At 42.1% G+C, this 23,988-nt stretch overlaps 1 protein-coding gene across 3 annotated transcripts in view; it reads left to right on the forward strand.

Annotated features, from left to right (window-relative positions):
• Positions 1–23,988, forward strand: part of elp4 (elongator acetyltransferase complex subunit 4) — a 57,165-nt gene that overhangs the window by 12,314 nt on the left and 20,863 nt on the right. For all 3 annotated transcript variants that reach the window (XR_004896859.1, XM_035999409.1, XM_035999410.1), the window contains exons 5-9: positions 329–465; positions 3,778–3,862; positions 6,671–6,859; positions 11,691–11,799; positions 13,938–14,044. Coding sequence is in view for 2 of the 3 variants with exons in the window: in XM_035999409.1 (XP_035855302.1) it covers positions 329–465; positions 3,778–3,862; positions 6,671–6,859; positions 11,691–11,799; positions 13,938–14,044 (627 nt within the window). In the remaining variant the exon portion in view is untranslated. The remainder of the gene's footprint in view (positions 1–328; positions 466–3,777; positions 3,863–6,670; positions 6,860–11,690; positions 11,800–13,937; positions 14,045–23,988) is intronic.

A 23,988-nucleotide genomic window follows, 5' to 3' on the forward strand; every position in this document is an offset into this window, starting at 1 on the left:
TATGTGAAGAAATGATTAAGAGCGTGGTCGTAGTGGTTATTTAACTTCTCGGCTGTAAGAATGTTAAGGAATGACCCATAAACAATGCAATTGCATTACCATAGCATTGTGAAGCACGTTCATTTAACATTTTAGAAAGACAAATACGATTTTTTTCAATTGCTTTATTCTTATCTGAAATTAGTTAAATGCATCATTTGTTGTAAGAACTTTAAAGCAAGCAGTAGCGTTAGGCAGGGATGATTGAAAATAAATTCAAATGCTCTCTAATTAAAGGTCTTTAGTGTTCATATGCTTTAACGTGAGTTTGACTTGTCGACCTCCGCAGAGTGCCCTGGCATCCTCATCCCGGTTCGGGCATTACTATGACGTCTCTAAGACTATGGAGCCAGAAATTCGCCAGGCAGCCAAGTGCCATCGCTTCTACCCTACAGAACATCCCACCCAGTCATCACCCACACACAGGTAAAACGACAAGACATCATCCACAGAACGCATGGAAACCAATGAGACACCATCTGCAAAACACAGGCACACAAACACGACATCATCCACAAAACACAGTTACACAAATAAGACATCTTCAACAGAACACAATAAGCAAACATGGCATCGTTCACAGTACAGGTAAACCACCAATGCGGGCAGACTAACATAATTTAAAGAGTGCATACTCTAAGCCCTGCAACCAGCATGTGCATTAGAGAAAAGTCAACCTGAGAGGAAGAAAGATTTAGCGCTCCCCAGTATCATGCAGAGCCATTTGTTTGAGATACTCATTTATTTTTCTATATATATTTTTTATTGCATTTAATAAAAATTCCCAGATGAAAGTTCATTATACAGTTATGCACAGCTTTCAATGCCACCCAACCCCCACCCTCCACCCCATGGGGCAGTGATGCTCAAAGTTAACACAAAGTAAAAAAGTATATATACATACTTTTTTTGTTTATATATACACATATACATACACCCATACATATACAAATACATAAATATATACATACTGTACATACATACCTGCACATACATGTAAAAAATAAGTAAGTAAAAGAAAGGTTAATTGACAATTGTTGAAAAGTGAAAGGGGAGAAAAAAAATACTATACTTATTTATAAGAATTTAATAAACTGTAGGGCTGATACTAATGATTGTTTTCATTATCAATTCATCTTTTCACATTTCTTGATTAATTGTTTTGTCCATAAAATGTCAGAGTGCAGACCTGTCTTGCAAAACGAAAGTGAAAAAAATGTGTCATGAAAATGGAGCCAGTAGTTTTTCCATAATCCTGCTGACAAACAAACACACTGAACCAAAAATAAATAAATGCCGATAACAGGAAAAGCAAGAGCGCAAGTTAACATATTCAGATGTTTTGTTTTGCGCGACAATAGTTAAAAAGCAAAGATATTTCATTTACTCTGATATAAAACAGAAGAAATGAAAAAAATTCTGAAACTGGAACCAGGTAATGTGTCACATTTCTGTTTAAAAAATGACTTTTAAATGATTAAAAAGTTATCGAAATAGTTGCTGATTAATTTTCTGTAGATCATCTAATCGATCAATTAGTTGTTTCAGCAAATAAAGTACAGTAGTACAATTTCTTTGTTTTGTATAGTTACTGAGATTCATTAAATTGCTTAAAAATATGAAACAATATTAATCATTACAGCTGAAATCTAAGCATCCACAGTTTTCATCATGCTTAAATGAAATTTTTATTAATTTTGAAATATCAGTATTTTTAACCTTTAAAAGCTTATACAAATCAGTTTAAAAAACAGCTTGGTTTATCTTCTATTCTGAGTAGCTTGCCATTGGCCTAAGACATTCAGCCTCTTGGAAAGGTTGTGTATGTCTATTTAAATAGGTCTTGTTTGCTCAGTGTCTGTTTGATTTCTCCTGCGTTGAGTGTATTTAGGGTTCAGAGGTCACGCAGGCTCTTTACTCAGAGAGTGCTGTTGAACACACAAGGGCACACGAAGGCACACACACTGGGTAAATACAGCAATCTGGAGCACAGAGGATGTGGAGGAGGCTTTATAGAATCCCTCTTTCTTTATTTCAGCAAACAGAGACTGTTTAACAGAGCACAAATGCAAACACATTAAATGTTGTGGATATTCAGTTTAAAGTATATATTGTGTAGACCATGAAGGGGTCAGCATTCGGTATTTTACTAAATATCACTTCAAAACATATCAAATATCTTCTCCATTGATGTTTGCAGCGTTGTGTGGAAGTGTAGGGAGTAAGAGTGACATGGTGGTACTGTTGTGGCGTCTGAATCGGTTATAGATCTTACAGACATTTTGACAGCAGGAAACTACACCTGCACCGCACCATTGTACCCCCAGGCCCCTATACACACACACACACACACACACACACACACGCACACGCACACGCACATGCACACACACACACACACACACACACACACACACACACACACACACACACACACACACACACACACACACACACACACTCAGCATATTACACACACACATATACCACACAAACTACTAAGCAGGCTACTCCCCCTTGCACGTGTCCACAGCCCCATGTTGATACCCTAGCTGTTAAATTGCTCCGTTTCACTTGAAGGCATAATTGGCACAAATTGCTCTCTAGGTGATACAGATCCTGTTGTTTAAGACCAAGCATCCCCCTTCTCTCCTCCTTTCTTCCTTCGCTGAAAGACGAACACCGAGATAAAGAAGCTTCCCTGTGTATGATCCTAATTAGCAGACGCACTAGCCCCTGTAGCTAAGCACCTAGACCTTTTTGGTACCTGAATGAGGGGTGCTCAGTAGGGGTAGCTAAAACACAATGCCGTCTCACACAATGGCTGCCAACCAGAGGCAACCTCCTGCTCAACTGCATGTCAAACCATCCCAGCCCCCTACCTCAGAGCCGGGGCATGGGCAGAGAGGCCAAGGAGGGTAGGTGTCCCTCTTTCACCAAACCAGCTCTATCATTAGCCCCAGCGGGGTCAGGAGGCACCATTGTTGGGCTAAATAACTGAAATAGAGTACATAGATGTACTTGGCGCAAGTGTAATCAGTGTGTATTACTGTTCTTTATGCAGGGCTATTGGCGTGTGACCAATCCATGTGTATCAGCTTCTGTAGCCTGTAGGTCGAATTGACAACTGACATAGCAGCCCACTGTGACTCTCTACAGAGTGGTCATTACAATGGTGGGGCGTTCTTAAGTTGAGGGACCTGTGTAAAAAGATGGGGTTAACATTTGCTTGACTGTTGCTAAATGTTGCTCCGATGGTATTGTATGCCCTTTGTCAGAAGTGCACATCTTACCCTTGATTAAACACCAAAATGCTGTTCCCTGTTAATTTTAGATATCAGCCCATTAATCCCCCCCTCCTTCTCACTTATCGTCTTTGTTGTGTGTATGTTTGTGCATATGCACGTCTCATCTGTCTGTTTGTCTGTCTGTCTCGGCACAATCAGATCCTCAGGGAGCTGACAGAGAACCAGTCATGTTGTAATTTAATCAACCAAATAAATTAATTGGATCTCTTGATATGGATCATCTGTCTGCTTCAGTGCTTCCAGAAAAGCACAGTCAGGAGGAACATGCTGTAGTCGTATAGGATTAAGCTACTGCGGTGAAAGGCTTGGCCCAGTTTTATCAAAATGGTTTCAATTACAGTTTACATGTCCTAAGTAACCTTTTTGTGTTCTCTTTCTGGTTGTCTCCTCCACTATTTCCACTCTCTCCTCTGCCCTGTGCTCTTTTCAGTACTATGCCCGAGTCCTACTCTGCGTTGCTGAAGTCACTTCAAGAGGTCATACACAGGGAGGGCTTTGATGTAGCAGCCCCTATGGTAAGAACCAGAAGTGGATGACTGCTTTGCAATTGTTTCTTTCAACCTGAATTTAGAGGATTTTTGCCACATATTTTCTGCAACTACAATTTTCTTGAAATTTGTATCTCCAATTGTCAAACCATTTTAAGCACATCAACTTTTACCAAACAGCAATCACACTGTGACTTTATTAGTACACATTTGCAGCTAAAATAGCAGGCAGTACAGCTGAACAAGAAAAATTGTCCCATGACTTCAGGCCACCAATCTCTTCATGTTATGAGTGATCACCACGACAACCCATTCAACCGGTTGAGTTAGAGTAAGTAAAGAGTAAAATGGCATTGGTTTTGTTTATTGAATTGACTCTATATTACTAACAAAACACACCAGTCCAATTTGATCACACATGTTAATTCCCATAATCAAATCCAATGTTTTTAATCTGGTCTCCTCCCAGTGTTTGTGGATTTGGTTTTGGCTCTCTGATTCACGAAAACCATTGCAGAAATGCAGTAGGCATGCAGTAAACTGCCGCTAGCAGTGATGCAACACAAAAGGCTGGTGCATATTCTTTCTTTTTATGCACTAAATGTCAGTAAATGTGAACTCTTTGACTTGCTGGTGCTCATGTGTTTGTGTTGCAAATGTCTGTTTGTAGCCTCACTAATTACAATGAGCCCAGTCAAACTATTGTGCATTTAAATTATTATGTGTGATATGCATTAGAGGAGCATTTTTAAAACAGAGATACTAGAACTCCATCTGTGACCCCAAGCTCTTCTGTCACATTCCAACCACCACTTCTCATGAGTATGCTTACATCTCTGTCACCTGCTCAGGTTGGCCTCACCTGTGTGTCCCAGCTGTGTGAGTCTTACCTTTGACATACATCTTTTTAATAATCATCAGTCCTCTACAGAATGCCAGAAACAGCCATGGCCCCGTCTGTTTCCCACAGGACCTAGTGTAATCCTCTTAACACTGTGATGTGCCTGTATATATGTATATATACAGTATATATGTGTGTGTGTGTGTGTGTGTGTGTGTGTGTGTGTGTGTGTGTGTGTGTGTGTGTGTGTGTGTGTGTGCGCGTGCGTGCCTCCCACGCCTTATTCACCTACTTTCAGTGACCCAACTGCTCGTCACCTGGAGCCACCTCTTCAGCCTGTCACTCACACACAGGATTTACCTCCAGTACCCCCCACCCTCTCTCCCTGAGCGCTGTCACTCACACGCCAGATTAACTGCTGACATCATTAAAGCAGTGTGGCCGCCTGACATGCTGTTGGCACAGTCCAGGAATGCAGTTCGGCACAGAGCGACATGGGCACTGGCACAAGAATGCCCAGTATGGGTGATAGTCAGTGTGTGTGAGTTTATATGTTTATTTGTTAATCTGCCATTATGGACTGGTAACAAAATGTAGATTTCATATAAACTGTGTTATGTAAACAAGAGATAAGAACAGGGATGAATCTCCCAGAGCGTATTTTTCAAGTCTTTTGAGATGAGTGGGACAGGGGCAGCAGCAGGACTATGAGTCTCTGCAGAGATTGGCTGGTGATTAGGTTGTGTCCCAGGCTGGCTGTAGTCTATATGGCTGGCCTCTGGTCCTTGGCTTGACTCAACTGGCACTGTTCCCTGATTTTTCTATAGGCTAAACTATAGGAGTTAAGTTTGGCCTCTCCTTTTGATGCCACAGCAACAGTCGTGTTACCACAGTTCCCCCCTGCTGGGCTGCAGACATAGAAATAGAATTCTAATTCTGTGGCCCCTAAGATCTATGTAGGCAAAGGCTGTTAAACAAAGAAAGGGCATATCTAATAATGACAAAAGCACAAACACACACAGCACTAATGCTCAAGTATAGTAAGGTATAGTGATTCAGCAGTGATGTTGAATAGTGTAGAGGAGGATGAATGTAAAGTGTGGTGTGAGAGCCCTCCTTTGGGAAACTATGAGCCAACTGTGAAAAACTCCTAGAAACAATGGGGTTTATTTTTCTTAGATGCCTGTGATTCTGATCCAGATCCAAACGAAGCTTAGGTCATACTGTTGGGAGAGGAAGTGATGGGGAGTGGGGTAGAGGAGATTTTGGGAGGGTAGAAATAATGTAGGGGGAGGGATCAAAGAGAGGAGAGATTGGAAAAAAAGGAAAAAAGTGAGCAGATTTTAGGCCAGTTAATCACTCTTGGCTCTCACCTCAGTAATCAGGAGCCATCCTGAAGAAACCCTAGATAAAAGGTAATTGTAGGAAAGGTTAAAAACCTCTCACAGGGTCCTCCATTTTCTCAGTTTCAGTGATATATTTCCCACCAATGTTTGGCCACTTTTTCTCCATTTTCGTGAGGGTGGGTTACTGTTGATCTGTTGTGGTGGGGTGGGGGGTTTCAAGAGAAGGCCCTCCACCCTTACCCAGGCCCCCTTGGCTGCAGAGCATCGCTGTTGTGCCAAGAATGTGCTGGGGTTTCTGGGTGGCGGCCATATTGGAAGCCTGTCTGACAGGTCCATTGTGCATGTGTCAGATGGCCTCTGTGATTGGGCAGTTGTGTCCAGTCACGTTTGGGCACTGTGTTCCAATCGTCTGTGCTGGTAAGCAGACTGTCCAGTTTCTCTCTCCCAGAGTTTGGGAATACTACCCAAAACAGCACCTTTCCAAAATAATCCAAAACCAGACAACAGATTGTTAATCTTCAAATGCACTGGGAGAACTTGAAATCAAATGAAATTCTGTCACTACATTAGTATGTGTGTGCTTCTGTAGAAAATTACATATTTTCATGACTTGCCTGACCCCTTCTTCTTGCTTGTTCTTTCTTATAGTCAAAGTCACGTAACATCCTGCGAATTGGGCTTCACTCTCTTGGCTCGGCTCTGTGGGGTGATGACCTGTGTTGCCATGACAACCCTAGAAATGGCCACGCTCTCACTACCTTTCTCTATGGACTGCGTGCTTTGCTGAGGTCATCGCTGTCAGTTGCAGTAGTTACTGTGCCTTCACATCTCATCCAGGTAAGACAATTTTTGACACACGAGAACTCGGCACAGTTCATAAGCATCAACATGCACTTAGAATACAATTTATCTGATTAGCAATTACTTGCTGACCTATTGTATAACTGATGTGTCCAGTTTTTATGATAGTTTTAATTAGTTCACAACAGTTTGTCATTAGTTTCTGGAATGTGTGGTACTGCAATCAGAATCAGAAAGGGTTTTATTGCCAAGTACGTTTTTTTAACACATACAAGGAATTTGTTTTGGTGTTGTTGGTGCACGTCACACATTCTCTAGATGGAATATTAAACAATATAAGTATAGTTATAAACAATATAAGTATAAGTATATGTACAAAGAATACTGTGATGTGCAAGGTTTACATGTCATAACTGCAGTGTGTTCTGCTTTATTCTCTTCTTCACCTCTTTGTATTTGCTCCTCTTTTGTGTCCTAAACCACTTACTTTAAATTGCCGCCAGAGGGATAAATAATAAACGTTGAATTGACTTGAATTTACAGATAATAGGCAGTTAGGGTTTTTTGTGCGTGGGTTGATGTTTGGCCCATGTGCTTTTTCTTTGTCTTGTTTATTAATGGGGAACAAAGTTTGAAGTCTTTTGTAGTGAGGCCTCTTCTTGACCCTGTGGTCCAGTGTCACCCTGGTATGAGTCAGGCCTGCGCGGGGGCCTCTTCCTCATGCATCGCTCCCCCAACAGACCCAGTCGAGTGCACACTTCATTCAAAGGCTTCTAAATCTATGTTTGTTTGTTTGGGCTTTTAATTACTTGAAGCTGTACACAATAAGAGTATGTGCTTGAGTATGCAAAATAAATATCTCTCCTTGTAGATGTGTGTGTGTGTGTGTGTGTGTGTGTGTGTGTGTGTGTGTGTGTGTGTGTGTGTGTGTGTGTGTGTGTGTGTGTGTGTGGGTTTTTTTTTTTTTTTTGGGGGGGGGGGCGCATGCGTCTGTGTACAGTCTGGCCTCTCAGTGTGAAGGTGGAGTCATCTGCTGAGGCATATGGCAAACCACAGCCCTCCCCCAGACAGTCGACCATAGAAGCACACTCACCAGAAAAGCCATCTGAGACTTTCTACTAAAATGTTTTATCTTGCCTACACTTAAAACACCCTTCTTCCTTATAGTCCTCATACACAACAGCATGAAAGCTGCATCTGATCCGTTATAGAAAGATATAGGTCGATGCTTAACTTTCAGAACAGCTGTGTTGTCACAACATGCTCTGGCTCCAAGCCTATATGCTCAGTGCACAGCGGCCTTGGCCTAGTCAAGAAAGGTAGAGTGGCTAACTAGCAGATGTCAGCTGTGGTGGGAGCAGTCCCCCTGTCCCTCTCTGGCCTAGCCTCCAAACCCTTAATCTGTCCCCTCCCTCTTCCCCACCCTGGGGAGTGAAGTGAATGAGCGAGGGAAGAAGAGGAGAGGGGGACATTTTGGATTGAATCAGGTGTTGGGTGACTAAGCCAACGTGGAGGTAATGAGAGGCTGTTAAAATGGGCATCTATGAATTGACCTTATGATTAGTTTAATCACACTTGGTGTTGTCATAAAAAAAGATTCTAATTGATCAGCTGAGGTGACCAAGGTGTGCAGGCTGCTCATTTTAAGTTACTGACAACAGTGTCTGGTATTTTTTAAGTGTTGATATGTTAGCAGAGCTTCATTCTGCCATTATCTTTGCTTAGATAATTAGCTTAGTTAATGGCGTGTGGCCTTTGGAAGACTGTCTAGACTAGTAGCAGTGGGCTAGCTGGCCGAGACCGCACTGGACTCTCTATCCATTATTGAGCAGCTTGGGAAGTTGAGCAACTCACTGAAAGCCTCCTCACAGCAGCCCAGTGCCACAGTCCATCTGAAACATTAATTAGGCTTGTCATAGCCTGGTCCTCCTCCATCATACTATCTCCTGCCACCATCTCCATCCCCACAAGTAAACACGCACAAACACAAACTACACTGTCTTCCTAAAATATATCCATACACACCTCGCCTGCTGCTCAGACTAAGGCTGAATCCCATTTCTCTGTCTTACTCCTACCCCTTCGTCTTACCCCTAGCCCTTGTCCCCCTGAGTGGTGTCCTGACCTATGCAAATATTTAGACTCAGGCTACATCCACACTAATACGTTTTTGTTTAAAAACGGATATCTTTTACTTATCTTTTGTTTGCTTTTAGTCAATTAAATATAGGGCCACAACTAACGATTATATGATATGATTAATATACTGATAATTTTCATTAATAATCGTTTAGTTTATAAAATATCAAAACATAATGAAAAACAACGTGACAACTTCCCAGTGCCAAAAGCCATGGGAAACTGTCCAAAACCTAAAGATGTTTTATTTACTATCACATATAACAAAGAATTATCTCATTTGTAAAGCTTGAACCAGCAAATGTTTGGCATTTTTGCTTGAAAAATGACTGAAACAAATAATTTCTCATAAAATATTTGTGAAATAACAAACTTAAACATCATTTTGATAGACTCAGTTGTTTGATTAAAATCCTGATAACTCGGCTGACCTTATTGCTAATGTTAGTGGAAGGTAATTGCAAATTTCCAACGGTAGTTTGTCCATCTCAATCAGTCTTTTAGTATTTTGAATTGTAAAAATGTTTGTATTTTACATCGCAAGTTTTAAACCAGGGCATGTAACCCTATAATCATCATGATAACTGTGGTTGGTGGTGAGGGTGAGCGAACACACCTCCACCCTCATCCTTAACACCGGAGCACCCCAGGGCTGTGTTTTGAGCCCCCTGCTGTACTCCCTGTACACACACGACTGTGTAGCAACTTTCGACTCCAACACCATCATCAAGTTTACTGACAACACAGCAGTGGTGGGCCTGATCACAGACGGTAATAAAAATCCTACCTAAAATAAGTAGAGGTCCTGACGAGCTGATGTCAGGACAACAACATATTCATGAATGTCAGCAAGAGTAAAGACATGATAGTGGACTTTCGGAAGAAGCAGGGAACTTGGTCCTTGGTGGAGCCGGCCTGACCCTGGTGCTGGATACAGACTCAGTGGTGAGAAAGGCAAGGCAGATAATAATTTCACCTTAGACACCTGAGGAAATTTCGGGTATCCCCTCAGATACAAAGGAATTTCTACTCCTGCCTCATCAAGAGCGTCTGACGGGGATCATCACTGCCAATTACGGAAATGGCACCGAACTGGATCGCAAGACCCTGCAAAGAGTGGTTTGTTTGGCTGAAATACAATAGGTGATGCCCTACCCTGGCTAAAGGATATTTACACAAGGCACTGCACTACAAACCACACGTTGAGGTCGGGAATAAGGTACCGGATACACCAGGCTAGCAACGAGAGGCTGAGGAGGAGCTTCTACCCTCAGGCCACTAGGATCCTAAATGAGGACATTGCGTTAGATAAATTAATAACTTTTTTTTGGATTTCTTTTAATTGAGAAACTGTCCCTCTGTTCCCAGTTGAAATCACATATTTTTTTTAGATAAACTTCTGCCAAATAAAACCCATTGAGCCAAGCAACTGTGATAAAACTGGGATTTATCAGTAACTGGTTACATGAAGGGACCGGGGTTTACCCACCTAATGACAGTCAGTCAGTGATGTTCAGCTGAGGCATAGGGTGTTCAAAGGATTTACTCTGATGGAATCTGAGCTAATTGAGCCAGCATAGACTTTCATTGCAGAACTGAAGTGACTCTTGTTTGAGCCCCTTATCAATTATAAATAACATTTTCAAAAAAGATGTACACCTCCTTAAACTCAACTAGCTGTGGAGCACGTGCATGTCTTGCTGACGTCATTCTGCCCTTCTGCCACTGTACTCAGCAGCTCTGTGGACACTTTGGATTCATCTGAGTTTTAAACTTTTGAGTCTTTGCCAAGGAGCCTCATCTTTGTATTTAAGTAAGCACAGAAGAGTTATTATAATTACAGACTCGCACTGATAAAGTTTTTGCAGACCCTCTCTCTCGTACAGACACTATTGGCTATACTGTACCATTAGTGTTTTGAATTACACTAAAACTGATTTTAATTGCTGCATTTGAGTGACCTCACATACCCTTTTAAGTTCTGGTGGTACTGACTAGGTAGGGGAATATGCATACTTTAAAAGTAGGACAAAAATGAAAAGGAAGAAGAAAGAGTGGGGAAAAGACATGAAGGCATGAAAACTGCATTAGGCGGTGGTAGCCAACACAGAGAGAAGGATGTGAATGATTCAAGAGGCAAAGGGATTAATAATGCAGGACTCCCTCTTTCCCTCCATCCCAGTGTCCCTCTCTCTCCCCTCCTCTCTCTTTACCCTCTGCCTCCACCCTTTTGTATATTTCTCCTTCATTCTTTCTATCTACTGTATTCGCCCCTGGTGTGTGGTCTTTGTTGTCAAGTCACTGACCTAGCCAGTAGGGGGAGCTCTCCCCATCAAGCCTCTGCTGCTTTCCCTCACTTCCCCTTTTTCCTCCCCTGCTGTGTGCAGGTTTGTGCACCAAATGTGAGACTTTGTTTGATGACGTAAAATAGTGTGTTGCCATTGACGTTCCCATGTAACTTTTGTATGCCTGATGTAAGGTGTGTGTCCATTTGCTTGCCCTGACATCACCTGTGTAACCCCTATTAGGGCTATTTCCCCTCTATACCTCATCACCTTCACCTAAGCCATTGCCACAAATGACCTGGCCACGGGACATGATGACCTAATTTAATTGCAACACTGATGGCCCGTCAGGAGGCTTTTAATTACCTGCTCATGGTTCTCTCTCGGTCTCTCTCTCTCTCGCCCTCCCTCCCTCCCTCTCACTCACTCTCTCGACCCTACAGGACAGAGCTCTAATGGGCAGCATAACCAGGCTATGTGACAATGCCATAGCCCTGGAATCATTCAAAGGCTCTGAGAGAGAGACCAACCCACTCTACAAAGATTACCATGGTAAGAGACACACACACTCGCCTATCTTTCTGTCTCTTTTCCATCAAATACACACACATACACACAAGCAGTGCATTAAGGCTGGGGCTGGGCTGTGGATGGAGGCAGGGCAGCCCCCTTGCAGGCCAGGCTGTCAGTGCGTGTTAGTGTGCTGCTGCTCAATCAGACGTGCTCCTCAGTAGACAGGCCGGGGGGGATTCAGCTGCCACGCTGTACCCCCTCTCCCTCGCACCCTCACCCCCTTCATCCCTGCCTCCCCCCCCCTCCAGCAGAGCCTCTCTCCCTCTCGCCTCGCCCCCTCTCCATCCCCAGTCCCATACCCCTGAGGCTCTGGAGCAGAGCAAACCAACACTGGGGAATCGATATTCTCACCATCACTCTCTCTTCCTCTCTGCCTGTATCTCTCCATCCCTCGCTCAATGTCTCTGTGGCCAACATGCTGTGCTAATAAATGGAGGGCAAGGCTTTCAGTAGGGGAAGAGGACACCGGTAAGGGACGATTGGAGAGACAGAAACGAAAAAAGGGAGGGGGGCAACATAGTTTATCTCTGCTCTCTCGGTCCCCACCATCACTTCTTCTTTACGGTTTTACCATTCCCTCTTTCTCCTGTTTGCTTCCCCCTTTTCTATCACACTCTTTGTGCATAAAGGTCAGTTTAAGCGAGTCAGGTATTTTTAGCCGTGCCTCTCGAACTCTCCGACTCACTCTTGCGCTTTTCCTCTCATTTACCCCCTCCCTCCCTTCCTCGGGTTAGACAGCCCCGGTTGTGACAGATGAAGGGATGAGGAGTAAAAACATTCAATGGCAACAGCATCTTTTATTTAGATAGCACATCCCATAGTTATCACATTCCTCTGCACTGTAAAGGCAGGTGGCATGTAAACACATTGAAAGTATGACCGTTTCAGTGCATCATTTTTTTTTTAAATCATTTTGTAGTACAAAAATGTTGATTGGAATTTGCAATTAATAATATTTGAATTTTTTGCTCAAGAATATATTTGCCCTCTGTTTAACCAGCCAGAGAAATTCTGGTTGGGTTATGAAATACATTTATGTGCATGATTGTTTTGATGTGTGTTCATGAGTGCAAACGCATCTGGTACGAGTGTGAGAGTGCGTGCGGATGCGCGTGCGTGCATGTTTGCGGCAGCAGTTCAGGGCTGCTCAAAGCATGCTGGGAAGCCTGTCACTGCAAATCAGGCAAGGGGAAATCACCCAAGTGCACAGAGGAGAGAACCCACCATCCCCCACTTTCTCTGTCTGTTTCCCTTTCGCCATTACTCCCTCGATCTCTTCTTTTCTCTCTCACGCTCATTTATACAACCCCACTTCTACAGTACTTTTCCAGTTTTATGAAAATGTAACTTTGTGATGCCAGGAAAAGAGAAACAAAGAGTAAAAAAATCTGCCTTCCTTTTATCCTTTGCAGGAATCCCAAACTTGTATGCTTACTTTCTGTCCCTCATTGCTCTAATGTGCCCTTTAATTGGCATATTTCCTTTAAAATACACCAATGCCCCAGCCTGTAGGGAAATGAAGAGTAGAATCAAGAGTATCAATGAATACATGGGGAAATTGTTAAAGATATCTGGTAACAAGTAATTATTTGGTAGTGTTGTCTAACAGTGATACATTTTATTTCACTGCAATCCCACCATGTTTGTAGTTTCTGGTCAGTGGAGTTTACCTACTGTAATTATGAAGCGTAGTACAAATGTAGATATCTATAAAAATTACTGGTTTGTTAATGCCTGTCCAAGTAGACAAGCACAGTTCCATCTTCTTCAGATCAAATAAGGAAAAATGTAACATTGATTTTTGTGTAACATTTAAAAAATATAATTCTTTTAATCCAGCATTTTGGATTCAGCAGGCGGATTTATGTGTAAAACAAGCGTGAGAAAACTTTGGACAGAGAATCCTAATCCTCTGTAAATTGCATTATTTTAACAAGATTTTACACTTTAAAAAGGAAGCACAAAACTTTGTCTAGGTTGTTTTGTATTGGCACAGTTTAACATAAAACATGCACATTGTGGATAGGACTGGAATATCTTGCTTGAATTTTTACTGTAGTTTTTTTATGCACTGTTCAACCCATTCAGTTTTAATCTGCTTTCACTGTCCTTCACAGGTCTTCTACATGTACGCCAAGTACCTCACCTGAACTGTCTGGCGAGTAAACTCCCTGACCACAAGGACCTGGCCTTTAAGCTCAAGAGAAAACAGTTCAGTATTGAGGTAAGTTGTCAAGGTTACTTAGCATATGCCAGGGTGTGTTCTTAAACAAAACATAGTGTTATAGTGTGTTTTACGCTAATGTGTTTTTTGTAACTTGCCATGTAACCATTAACCTAAAACAAGAGCTGAATTTAGATAAGTAATTATTTATTAGGAAACCATTACATTTGTTCCCATTCATTGTGTTCATAGCAGTGCTGAAATTAAGTGTTGATGATAATAACAAGTCTCTCGCGTTAGTTCTGCCAGCCTGTTTTAACTATTGGGTGTCAACATCAAAGGTGAAGCTATTGATTATACACTGTTGCAGCCACACTTACTCCAGTATAGTGTCAAGAGGCAACAGAGTGAGAAAAATGTCTATTTATATTCATAAATATGCAATGAAAAAATACTGGTGGCAGTTTAAGTCAAAGGTATAGTTCACATTTTTAATAAACTGAAACTAAAGGAGTATGAATTAATCACCAGTCAAGATATTAATACATGGACATGTCCCCAGCCATCCATGACAGACAAAAATGAAGCAATCACAACAAACTATTGTTGCACTATCAGAAACATTTTAAGCCACAATAGCTCTCATGGGAACAAGCTGTGTACGGTAGGTGCTGCTTACTTTGTCTGGAAGGTCACTGTTCATTCATTACCCAGCTGGCAACAACCAAGACCTGTTGAGACAAAACGAGCAGTAGACAGCCACTTTACTTTATACTGTAGCCTATAAGCTCATTTGAATGGCAGTGTGATTAGTGGTGGTTTAAATGGTGGGCAAACAACTAGACAGATTTGACAATTTGACATATTGTCCAAAAATGAGTCAATTATATTTTGACTCCTCTACAGCATAACCACAAGACACTGCAGGATTAGGCAAAATGAGGCAATGTGATAGATTAACACTGCTTGCACACTGAATGATAGCAATAGGAGGTGAATAGGAGTGGCATTTGGCGCAGATGTATGTTTGAACTGAATGCAAGAGGGAGGAGAGCAGAAGAGGACTGGGGAAAAGGGAGAGTATCCCCATGAATAAAGGCAAATAATAAAAGTCACTATTCACATTATTAAACCGTTCAGCAGCATTAAGTTTCACACTAAGCCTTCACCATAATGTCTAGCCATAAGTATTAGAAAAGTAACCTGATGTAATCAGATTGCAAATGCATACTATGCTATAACAACAAAATAAACAAAATATTTCACTCAACAACGGCACGGCAGTTTGTTTTCTCAGAGGCAGTTTGTCCTCTGAGAAACCTTTTCAATGATTCTGGTGTTAAAATCTAGCCTGGATGCCCACCGAACTTAGCCCCGCCCACAACATTTGAGGTTGGGAAGTTCGGTCTGGACTTGATCTGTTGTGGAGCAACTATGTTTGAACAAGAGCTGTTCGGACCAATCAGATTGTCAGGGCGGGCTTTATATGATGATGGACAGATGATCAAAAGTAACGTAATCAACCACGTCACCAAAGAGCGCTTGGGTTGAATTAATTTACAACAAAGGTGGCTGCTGCTGGAGAATTGAGATGTGTAGATTCCGCCATCGCGTCTGTTATAGAAGATATCGACAGCGCATTCATTTTAAAATCCTCAACCGCCCATCTCAGCTCGACTCAAACCAGCTGATGCCTGGTGTCTCTGCGACTTTGCTGTTCAAGTCGCAGAGCCTGGTTTTAGAACGTAAGAGACGTCTCCTGTTTCAAGAGCCAACAGAGAAGTCAGCTGGTAAAGTCAGCTATAAACTAGACATAGAATCATCAATAATCCATTTTATTTTTATGTTACAAACAGCTGGTTGAAATGGCAGAGTTTTAGACGGAGCCTCAACGACCGCCCGAAAGCACGGTAACGTTATATGGTCAAGAGAGATAGAGAGAGACTGAAGAGAGGGAGCGCCCAGCGGCGTTAGAACAAAGCAGTGAATCAGAGAAATAAAATCACTAGAAATGCAACTGTAGCAAACATCTCACTATCACTAACGTTATCCCACATTCATATTTACACAAAACAAATTATATATTCAGCTACAAAAAAGTCTAAAAGTCGGAAGTTAGGACGGAAGTGCAAAGAGTGGTTGCTATCGAGACAATACACCATCTCGTCTCGTCTCGTGTCATTGGTGTTGAGTTCTGTTGACAGTTGAGTTGAGTTCCATTGCTCTGATTGGTTGTAGGTCTATCCAATTGAGTGCAGAGGCATTTTCTTTCCTGGTTCGGTTGAAACACGCCCCATAATCACAACCCAATGGAGAGGTATCAGACTCATATTCTGACTAGAATCTGAGTATGACGACATCAGGCTAGTTAAAATCCTGTAGCTGCTAAAAATAAACTGAGAAAAAAGAGCTGTCAACTAGATAAGCAGCGATAAGGTGGTCACTCTTTAAAAGTCACTGCTCAGCCTGTGAGATGATGATGTTGCATGCCTCATTTGTAACTGGTGCTGTATTAGTGACTCTTCTAGCCAGTTCATCTGTTACATCTTGGGTTGTAGTGGCCAATCTTTCAGTTTGCTGTGTCATATTTGCTGTTTGATATATTACCTTTGAACTGAACAAAAGCATTGCTGACTCCAGCTGCAGCATGACAGCTGGTGGCCTTTGCGAGGGCTGTAACTAGTTTTGGAGACACCCGAAAGGAAGGTAACGAAGGCCGTCAGACTCAGGTCTGAAAAAAACACCCCTGGCAGAGCACAGTTGCTGCCAAGTGAGAGCTTGTGTGCATTGCAGTGCACAAAATGGCCATTTGGATAGGTTTCCTTCATCAAGGTCTGTGTGCTGCAGACATTCCCACTCAGCATGGCGACACCATCATACTGCGATCAACTTTTCCCCAAACTATAGTTTCTCCGGTACACTTTTGATGGTGTAAGGCATCTTTTATCCTTAACTTCCATCTCTAAATGACGTTCTCTCACTGTATTGTTTGGCAGTACGTATCTCAATACAAGCACCAGCTGGGATTTGCATGACACATCATCCACTTGCACAGCAACAAACAATGTCTCAGCCACTTGCATAGCAACTTCCTCCCTGTACACCTCGTACCAGAAGTTCAACAGCTCATTTTGAATCATGCTAGAGGTCCTTTTGAAAACTCGCTGAGCATCAAAGTGCCTCCGGAGCCTTGAGTCGCCCTCACACATTGTTTCAAATATGTATCGTAAAATCCCAGGGTTGAGACCGTGCGCTCAGAGCGCCATTTCACATTTTCCACACAGTATACAGGTCACTCAGTGTCAATTTGGGTAGCTATGTTTGCTCTGCCGACATAGAGTATAGTGCATATACACAGCACAGGATTGAATAGCCTTCCCATTTCTTCTATTTTGATTGATGATTTCTTATCCTCTTTCTCTTCTCGTCAGAGACGCATCCATTTTGCATGTGTCACATCATCACTCTCTCGCCGAGCAATCAATCTGTCACTGAACTACTACTCTAGAGACAAATTAAGGGGCCCTCCTCTTAGCTCAGGCTCATGATTGGTCCTCATTACATTATCATTACCTTATCACACCCTCTGGTCCTTGGCTTTTAGTGAGTCCTATTGTCTCAGGCAGGAGGTGAGGGGGAGGAGAGGAATGGCCACCCCTCAAACCTTCTTCACATCCTACGGTCAACCCCTTCTCATTTTCTGCCAGCCTTCACCAACCCTTCTAAGCCTTTCTCCTGTCTGTATTGGCCCGCTTCCCCTCCTTTCTCTGACCCCCTGAATAGGCCACTCCAGTATAGATTTATATGGTCCATAAAAGTCAAGGTGGTTATCCTCAATGGTCTTTTAATTAGGCCTCTGTATTGGGCAGGCCAGGGGGCAGAGGCCTAGAGCCATCCATGATGCTCTGTGGGGCCTAGATACTGTGTCATATATCCCAGCAGCACATTGTAAAGACCAAGCTTTGTATTCCTTCCTTGTTTAGGGAGCTTTATTGGAGTTTTGTTGTTGAATGGTAACCATACTCTTGTATTGCCCTCATACACATAGCATTAAAAGAGTGATATCCACAGAAGACCTTTTTTCTAAAATGGCTGCGATTGTTGACACAAGAGAGTACATAATATAAACTGTCAATCACAATCCTTGGCCATGACACATTTTAATGTGTCAGGGAATTTCCCAGAGAACATTTTATTGTATCACATGCATCAAATCAATCAAAACACACATTGTAATATGCTATTACATTCTCGTGCTGGGTTCTGCGGCACCGTGATTGGCTGTCATTAATTTGTACATCATCTTAGATGGAGATGTCACAAAAGTATGCATGTTGGCCTCATTGCAGATATTGGGTTATATCAGTATACCTGTGAATTACTTTGCATGCAGGACTACCGTTGTGCTCTTACTACGTGGCTCCTAGTATACTGTGTTTGAACTGTTGGTCAACTGCCTCGGTGGGCCACTGATTGGCACATGAGATGGTGATTGGATTCTTATCCCAGTGTTTGATGTGTGACAGCTCACACCATCCCAGCTAATCACCTCATTTACTCAAACTACAGGACTCCTCTGCCTGGGGCCATATAATACAGCATTCTCTTTTTCTGAAGTGCCCACAGTCTTACTTCTTCCACATATTTATTGTGGTAGTGATAGATCACTTCTCCTGCTATGCGTTTCAACTTTCGACTCCTTTTCCATATTTTAAATGCAGCAAATCCAGCCTCACTTTGTGCATCATCTATCTGGATTAATTTGAAATGTGGTGGTGATTGACAGCGCTAGCTTCTCACCAGTTGGGTCAGGCAGCTACATGTCACCCCAACTGTGCATGGAGTCATGCTGATAACTAATTTCTTAACTGCTGTTTGACTCATACCTCTATCACCTAGCGCCTCAGGAATGTGAAAAAAAAATATTTGTTTTCCAGCACACAGAGTATAGGTTTTGTCAGTAAAGACATACTTTTGTGTTCAGTTATTTGTATTAATACATTTTTTCCTAATTTGATAGTCCCAAACTCAGCACAATCATCAAGGTTCTGTTGGTTCTCTGATAAGGTTACCATGACAATGGTTGACGTTTCCAAGAGTTCAAACTGCGGTTGATGAGCAGTTATTAGCAATGACGCCTGAAGCCAGAATTAACCCATGGCTCTGTCTGAGCAGGTGGAGGAGTGTTAGGTGTTTAGACAAGATTAACACATACTCATAGACACATACACAAGCATTGCTTACTCAAACACATAGATATTGACATTCATGCAACAGCACAAGCACATACTTATTGAGAAACCCATGTACGTTGGTGTCACGCATTGCGTGCGAGAATTTTTTCACTCGCTCATATTAAGCCGACACGGGCTTCTGTCACTACTTTCACGATGCAAGATGCTTTGAGGATGAAGGTCTGAAGAATGCAAGTGGTACGCAATTACATTCTCCTTACCTTTGTTTGACCCTTTAAACTGACAGGCAATGTGCCTGTGGGGTACTGGGGTGCCAGAGGCAGGTCACAGGGTCAAATACAGTATAAGACGGGGATTTGTGTCAAATTAGTCTTATCTTAGACAGGCTTTTTGGAGGCGTCACTGACGAGCTCTGTCTCTTGGATGGCTGTGCAGTCTGTACACATTTATTGGCTTTAAGGACAACTTTGTGGTCTTGGGAACAGTTTTATGTTAATGTTTTTTTTTTATCTTACATAGTCATTTTGAAGTCATCATTGGAGAGTCAGTTAAAGACACATGATGAAGGTCCTAGGCAGATTCATACCCAACTGATTGATGTTGGTTATTGTAATTCACAGTTTCTGACTTCTAAATACAGTTCACATTAACATCCAAATCAGAATTACAAACACAAAAGTTGAACCTGGCTCAACTTTTGCCGAAACGCCAGTTTCACCAATGAAATACATGCAAGCACACATTTTTGGCAGATTAGCTGTAACATGAACATAGTTTTTCTACTGTTTACCGCCGTAATGAAAGACATAATAATTGCCTGTGTGAGTTGTAAAAACCTTTCTCAATGTATTATACACTGCTGTGCATTGTTTTGGCATCTGTTAGGCCTTGACACTCATCTTTTAAATAATTGGACTTCCTGAATTGTATGTTATCATCTTACCGGTACCTAACACAAACACACCCCCACCAACGCAGCCCCTGGGCTGTTTTAATGCAAGCTGTTTTTGGTCTGAACACCCACAAATAATTGCCCAAAATAGCAAACAAACACAGATGCCTCATGTAAGTAATCAAATGCTAATTTAATAGATATAGTCCTAGATTGACTATGCACTGTATTTTTAACCCTCACATGACCAACTCTGCAATCACAAAAACATCTCATGTTGTCCAGTGACCTTCCATCCCACATGACATGAACTTGACATCACCCAGCTAAGTATACTTTTAAGCTAAGTGGAAGCAAAGAGATAGCAGAAAAGGGGGATGAAGAGGATGATGGTGCTGAGTAGAAGAAGACTTAAGGAGAAGAGGAAGCCAAACTATAACAGTCCGAGGGAGGTGTATAGAGTAGGTTAATGTTTCTTGGCATGTCCTCAAAACGTCTTTAAGACAACGCCTGTGTCTGCCCCCTGTTGAAGCCTGTGGGTGCCGAGGGAAGGGTGTTAATGGACCTATGTGACGAACAGAGCGAGGCTTGGAGAGGAGGAGGGAAGGCATAAGCGGAGAGGAGCAGTTAAGTGATTCTCAGGTCAGGTCTAATTAAAATGAGGGCTTTTCCTCAGAGGCACCAAACCGTTTTATTGAGAGAGAAATAAAAAGGGAGGGAAAGAAAGAATTGTAGAATGCAGAATGAGTTAGACAGAGACCCAGTCCTCAGGGCTTGTTTGTGTATTTGCTTATATGTTTGTTTGTATTCCATGCCTTGTCGTATATCTGCTTCCCCATGTCTGAAATAATGCTTGGTACTAAAGATCAGAAAAAAACAATGTTAAAAAAAGAAAACTCAAATGGAGAAAGAACTGAACGGATCATTTAATATTTACTTCCATTAGCGGATCACAATAACTATTCACAGACTGTGAGTAAACTAAATACAAACAATAGGCCTTTCTTTCTTGAACCTATTAGTAGCATGTAAAAATCCTTAGGTTCTTCATACATCGGCCTGTAATTCCTACACCTGCCTTGGGAATCACAATGAGATTAGAATGGACCTTTTGGAATAATATTCCAATTGAATAATTTATACTTCCTCCCTTGGTGCACACCAGCCTCTGTCGCATTTTGGAATGAGGTGTGCTTATGGTTTGTGCATGTATGAGAAGGAGAGAGAGAGAGAGAGAGAGAGAGAGAGAGAGAGAGAGAGAGAGAGAGAGAGAGAGAGAGAGAGAGCCGGGTGTAGGCCAGTCAGTGGCACGCGATCGGACCCCTCAGCCGAACAATATTCACAACATACATCAGATTTGCATCTATTATTTAACAGGGATTTTATCTATTCTGCAAATGTGCATGTGTGTTTGAAAAGGCCCAGCTTGTAAGGTCTCTGTGCTGGGTCTTGGGTGTGTGGGGGGGTGGAAATGTTTGCATGTTTTGGGGGTTTGTTTGTTGTGGTGTTGTAGTAAGTGTGTGCACTTCCTTAAATACTGATGTTTGTTAAATCTATTGATTAAGAAAACCAAACCCACTTCATAAATGCCGAATCTCATAAAGAATCCACTGAGTCTCATGGCTGGAAATGCAAACTTGGCCCCCAACAGTGGCATAGGTGATCTGATGTGAAATCAAGTTTTCTGGGCATGGAGGATGTGCTTGTTCTGACAAAGTCAAGGTTCAGAAATCATTAAGGACACCGGTTATGACAGTCCCTAATGAGTTTTTTTTGTTGCCAAACGCCTAGGGAGAGAAAGTAGCAGCAGTTGTGTTTGCTGTTAGCCCAGTCAAAGCGCAGTAAGAGAATATCTGGGACTTTGCCAAATGTGCTGCCCTCTATACTATATCAACGCAATGCCGAAACGTTTCTTGCAAACAGGAAGTATTAAAGGAAAACAAAACAGGGCATATGTGCTCCTCCTGCCAGACTGAGTAAGAGTGTGGTCTGCCTTAACTCGCCCTGGAAGTGAAGCTGTTTCATCAGTGAGCAGTGAACCCTTAACATGGTCCATGCACCACTCAGCCCCCATCAGACTATACTGGCTACATTGGGCTCAGACCTGATTAAAGTAGCCCTAGTTGTCTTCAGCTCCCATTAGAGAGAGAAAGGAAAAGAGGCTGTAACTTGCATGCCACCCTACATCCATGGGGTCTTGTGGTACTATAGGGTATGTGTAAGTGTGTTCAGAAAGGGCTCGCCATTAGCATAATGGTAGTGACTGGGGAACCATAGGCCCCCTGGTGCTTATAAACTGGGTCTTCACTGTATCCTTGGCTTCTGAATCTTTTTATTGTGTTATCTCCCAATTTTGCCTTAGGTCCATGCACTTTTGTGCAAGTCCTAAAACCAATTTGTTTATTTGCAAGAGTGATAAATGTGTTCGTCCTTTACAAAACCTCTACTGTTTTTCCTCACAGTCAAGAACAATTCGTCATTTTCTTTTGATCCTTGGCCATGTAAACCACTAAACACTCAGACTTAGTTGTTAATAAAAACTAGTAAACATATGATGAAGCAAAAAAAAGGTTGTCCTGTTTTGAAAAAAAAATAAAACAGTCCCCTCACTGCTGTTGGTCCACAGAAAGTTAAAATTGCCATCATGGGCACAAACAGCTCCATGGTCGGAGTGGTTCAAAGGTGGAATGTTGATCCAGAGCAGGAGCATCAAACTTAGGAAGGCTCTCTGCTTGGGTCCTAAAAATAACTTTCCCACACTCTCACTGCTCAGTGTCCTGAGGGGGGTCAGGAGGAGGAGTGTGTGTATGTATTTCTCTAATGTGAACACATTTGAAAACACAAATAATGTGTCTATTGCGATGATGTCCACACTAATTTTCTGATTATTATTATTATTATTATTATTATACTTCTTCCTCTTCAATAGTTTGGCAGAAAAACTATTTGTTTTTGTTTTTCGTCATTTGGTAAAGAGGGGAGTTGAATGGACACATATAGGATATGACAAAAAACGCTTCTTTGTTTAAGGGAGGTAAACCCCAATTTTGATGTCTGCCATTTTCTGAGATCACACACTCACTTCACTTCGTCATGTCTGTGAAGGTTGACAATCAAATGTCAAAAATTTTTAAAGGCTTGTTTTTCGGTTCTTACTACTACACGTGAGACTAATGTCTTTGGAAATCCTATCCACATTGAGGAGAGTGAGAAAGTAGTATTGTGAGGAGTCCATAATTTCTAGACTCCTCACAACAGAATATGTGTGCTCATGCTTTATTCATTTGTTTGCATCACAAAAAAGTAGATTTAGAGATGCCAGACCAGTTGGACACTTAGCCTTTTTCTCTAAATGCTTTCTCTGTCAGCAATCCCTCAATAAGTCCTTGCTTGATGAAAACAGATTGGGTGTCTTGATCCTCTTTCTTTCTCTTTATCTCCAAGCACACTATAAAGGCATTTGTTTCAGCTAATCACAGGAGCTCCTTAACCCCTGCTACTGTGAATATGGTTGTATTTAAAAAGGATTCACCCAACAGTCAACACAGAGTTGTTTAAAGTGGTGTTGGCCATTGAGAAAAAGTTGCCGGCCGTTGAATGTAGCAGTGCTCGTGAATTTTATGAGGGCAAGTGTCCCTGTCCTTCCGAGTTCACAGGTGGCTATTGAAAGGCCTGGCCAGATGATGGAGGATAGTTAGGACACAAATAGAGCCCTGAATAGACTTTAATTACACTAAGCAGATGAGTCACAGGGCCATTCGAAGGACAAGACTGCACTTCAAAAGGCAAGTTAGAGGGCAAGGTGATGGCGCCTTATCGAAATGTTTGCAACCCCATCCATGAATTAAGGTGCATGTTTGAGGCGGTGGTCTTGTGTTTATGCTGCAAAAATAGAAAAACATTTTGTGCATTTGTCC

Source organism: Sander lucioperca, chromosome 3, assembly GCF_008315115.2.
Source record: "Sander lucioperca isolate FBNREF2018 chromosome 3, SLUC_FBN_1.2, whole genome shotgun sequence".
Taxonomy (NCBI): domain Eukaryota; kingdom Metazoa; phylum Chordata; class Actinopteri; order Perciformes; family Percidae; genus Sander; species Sander lucioperca.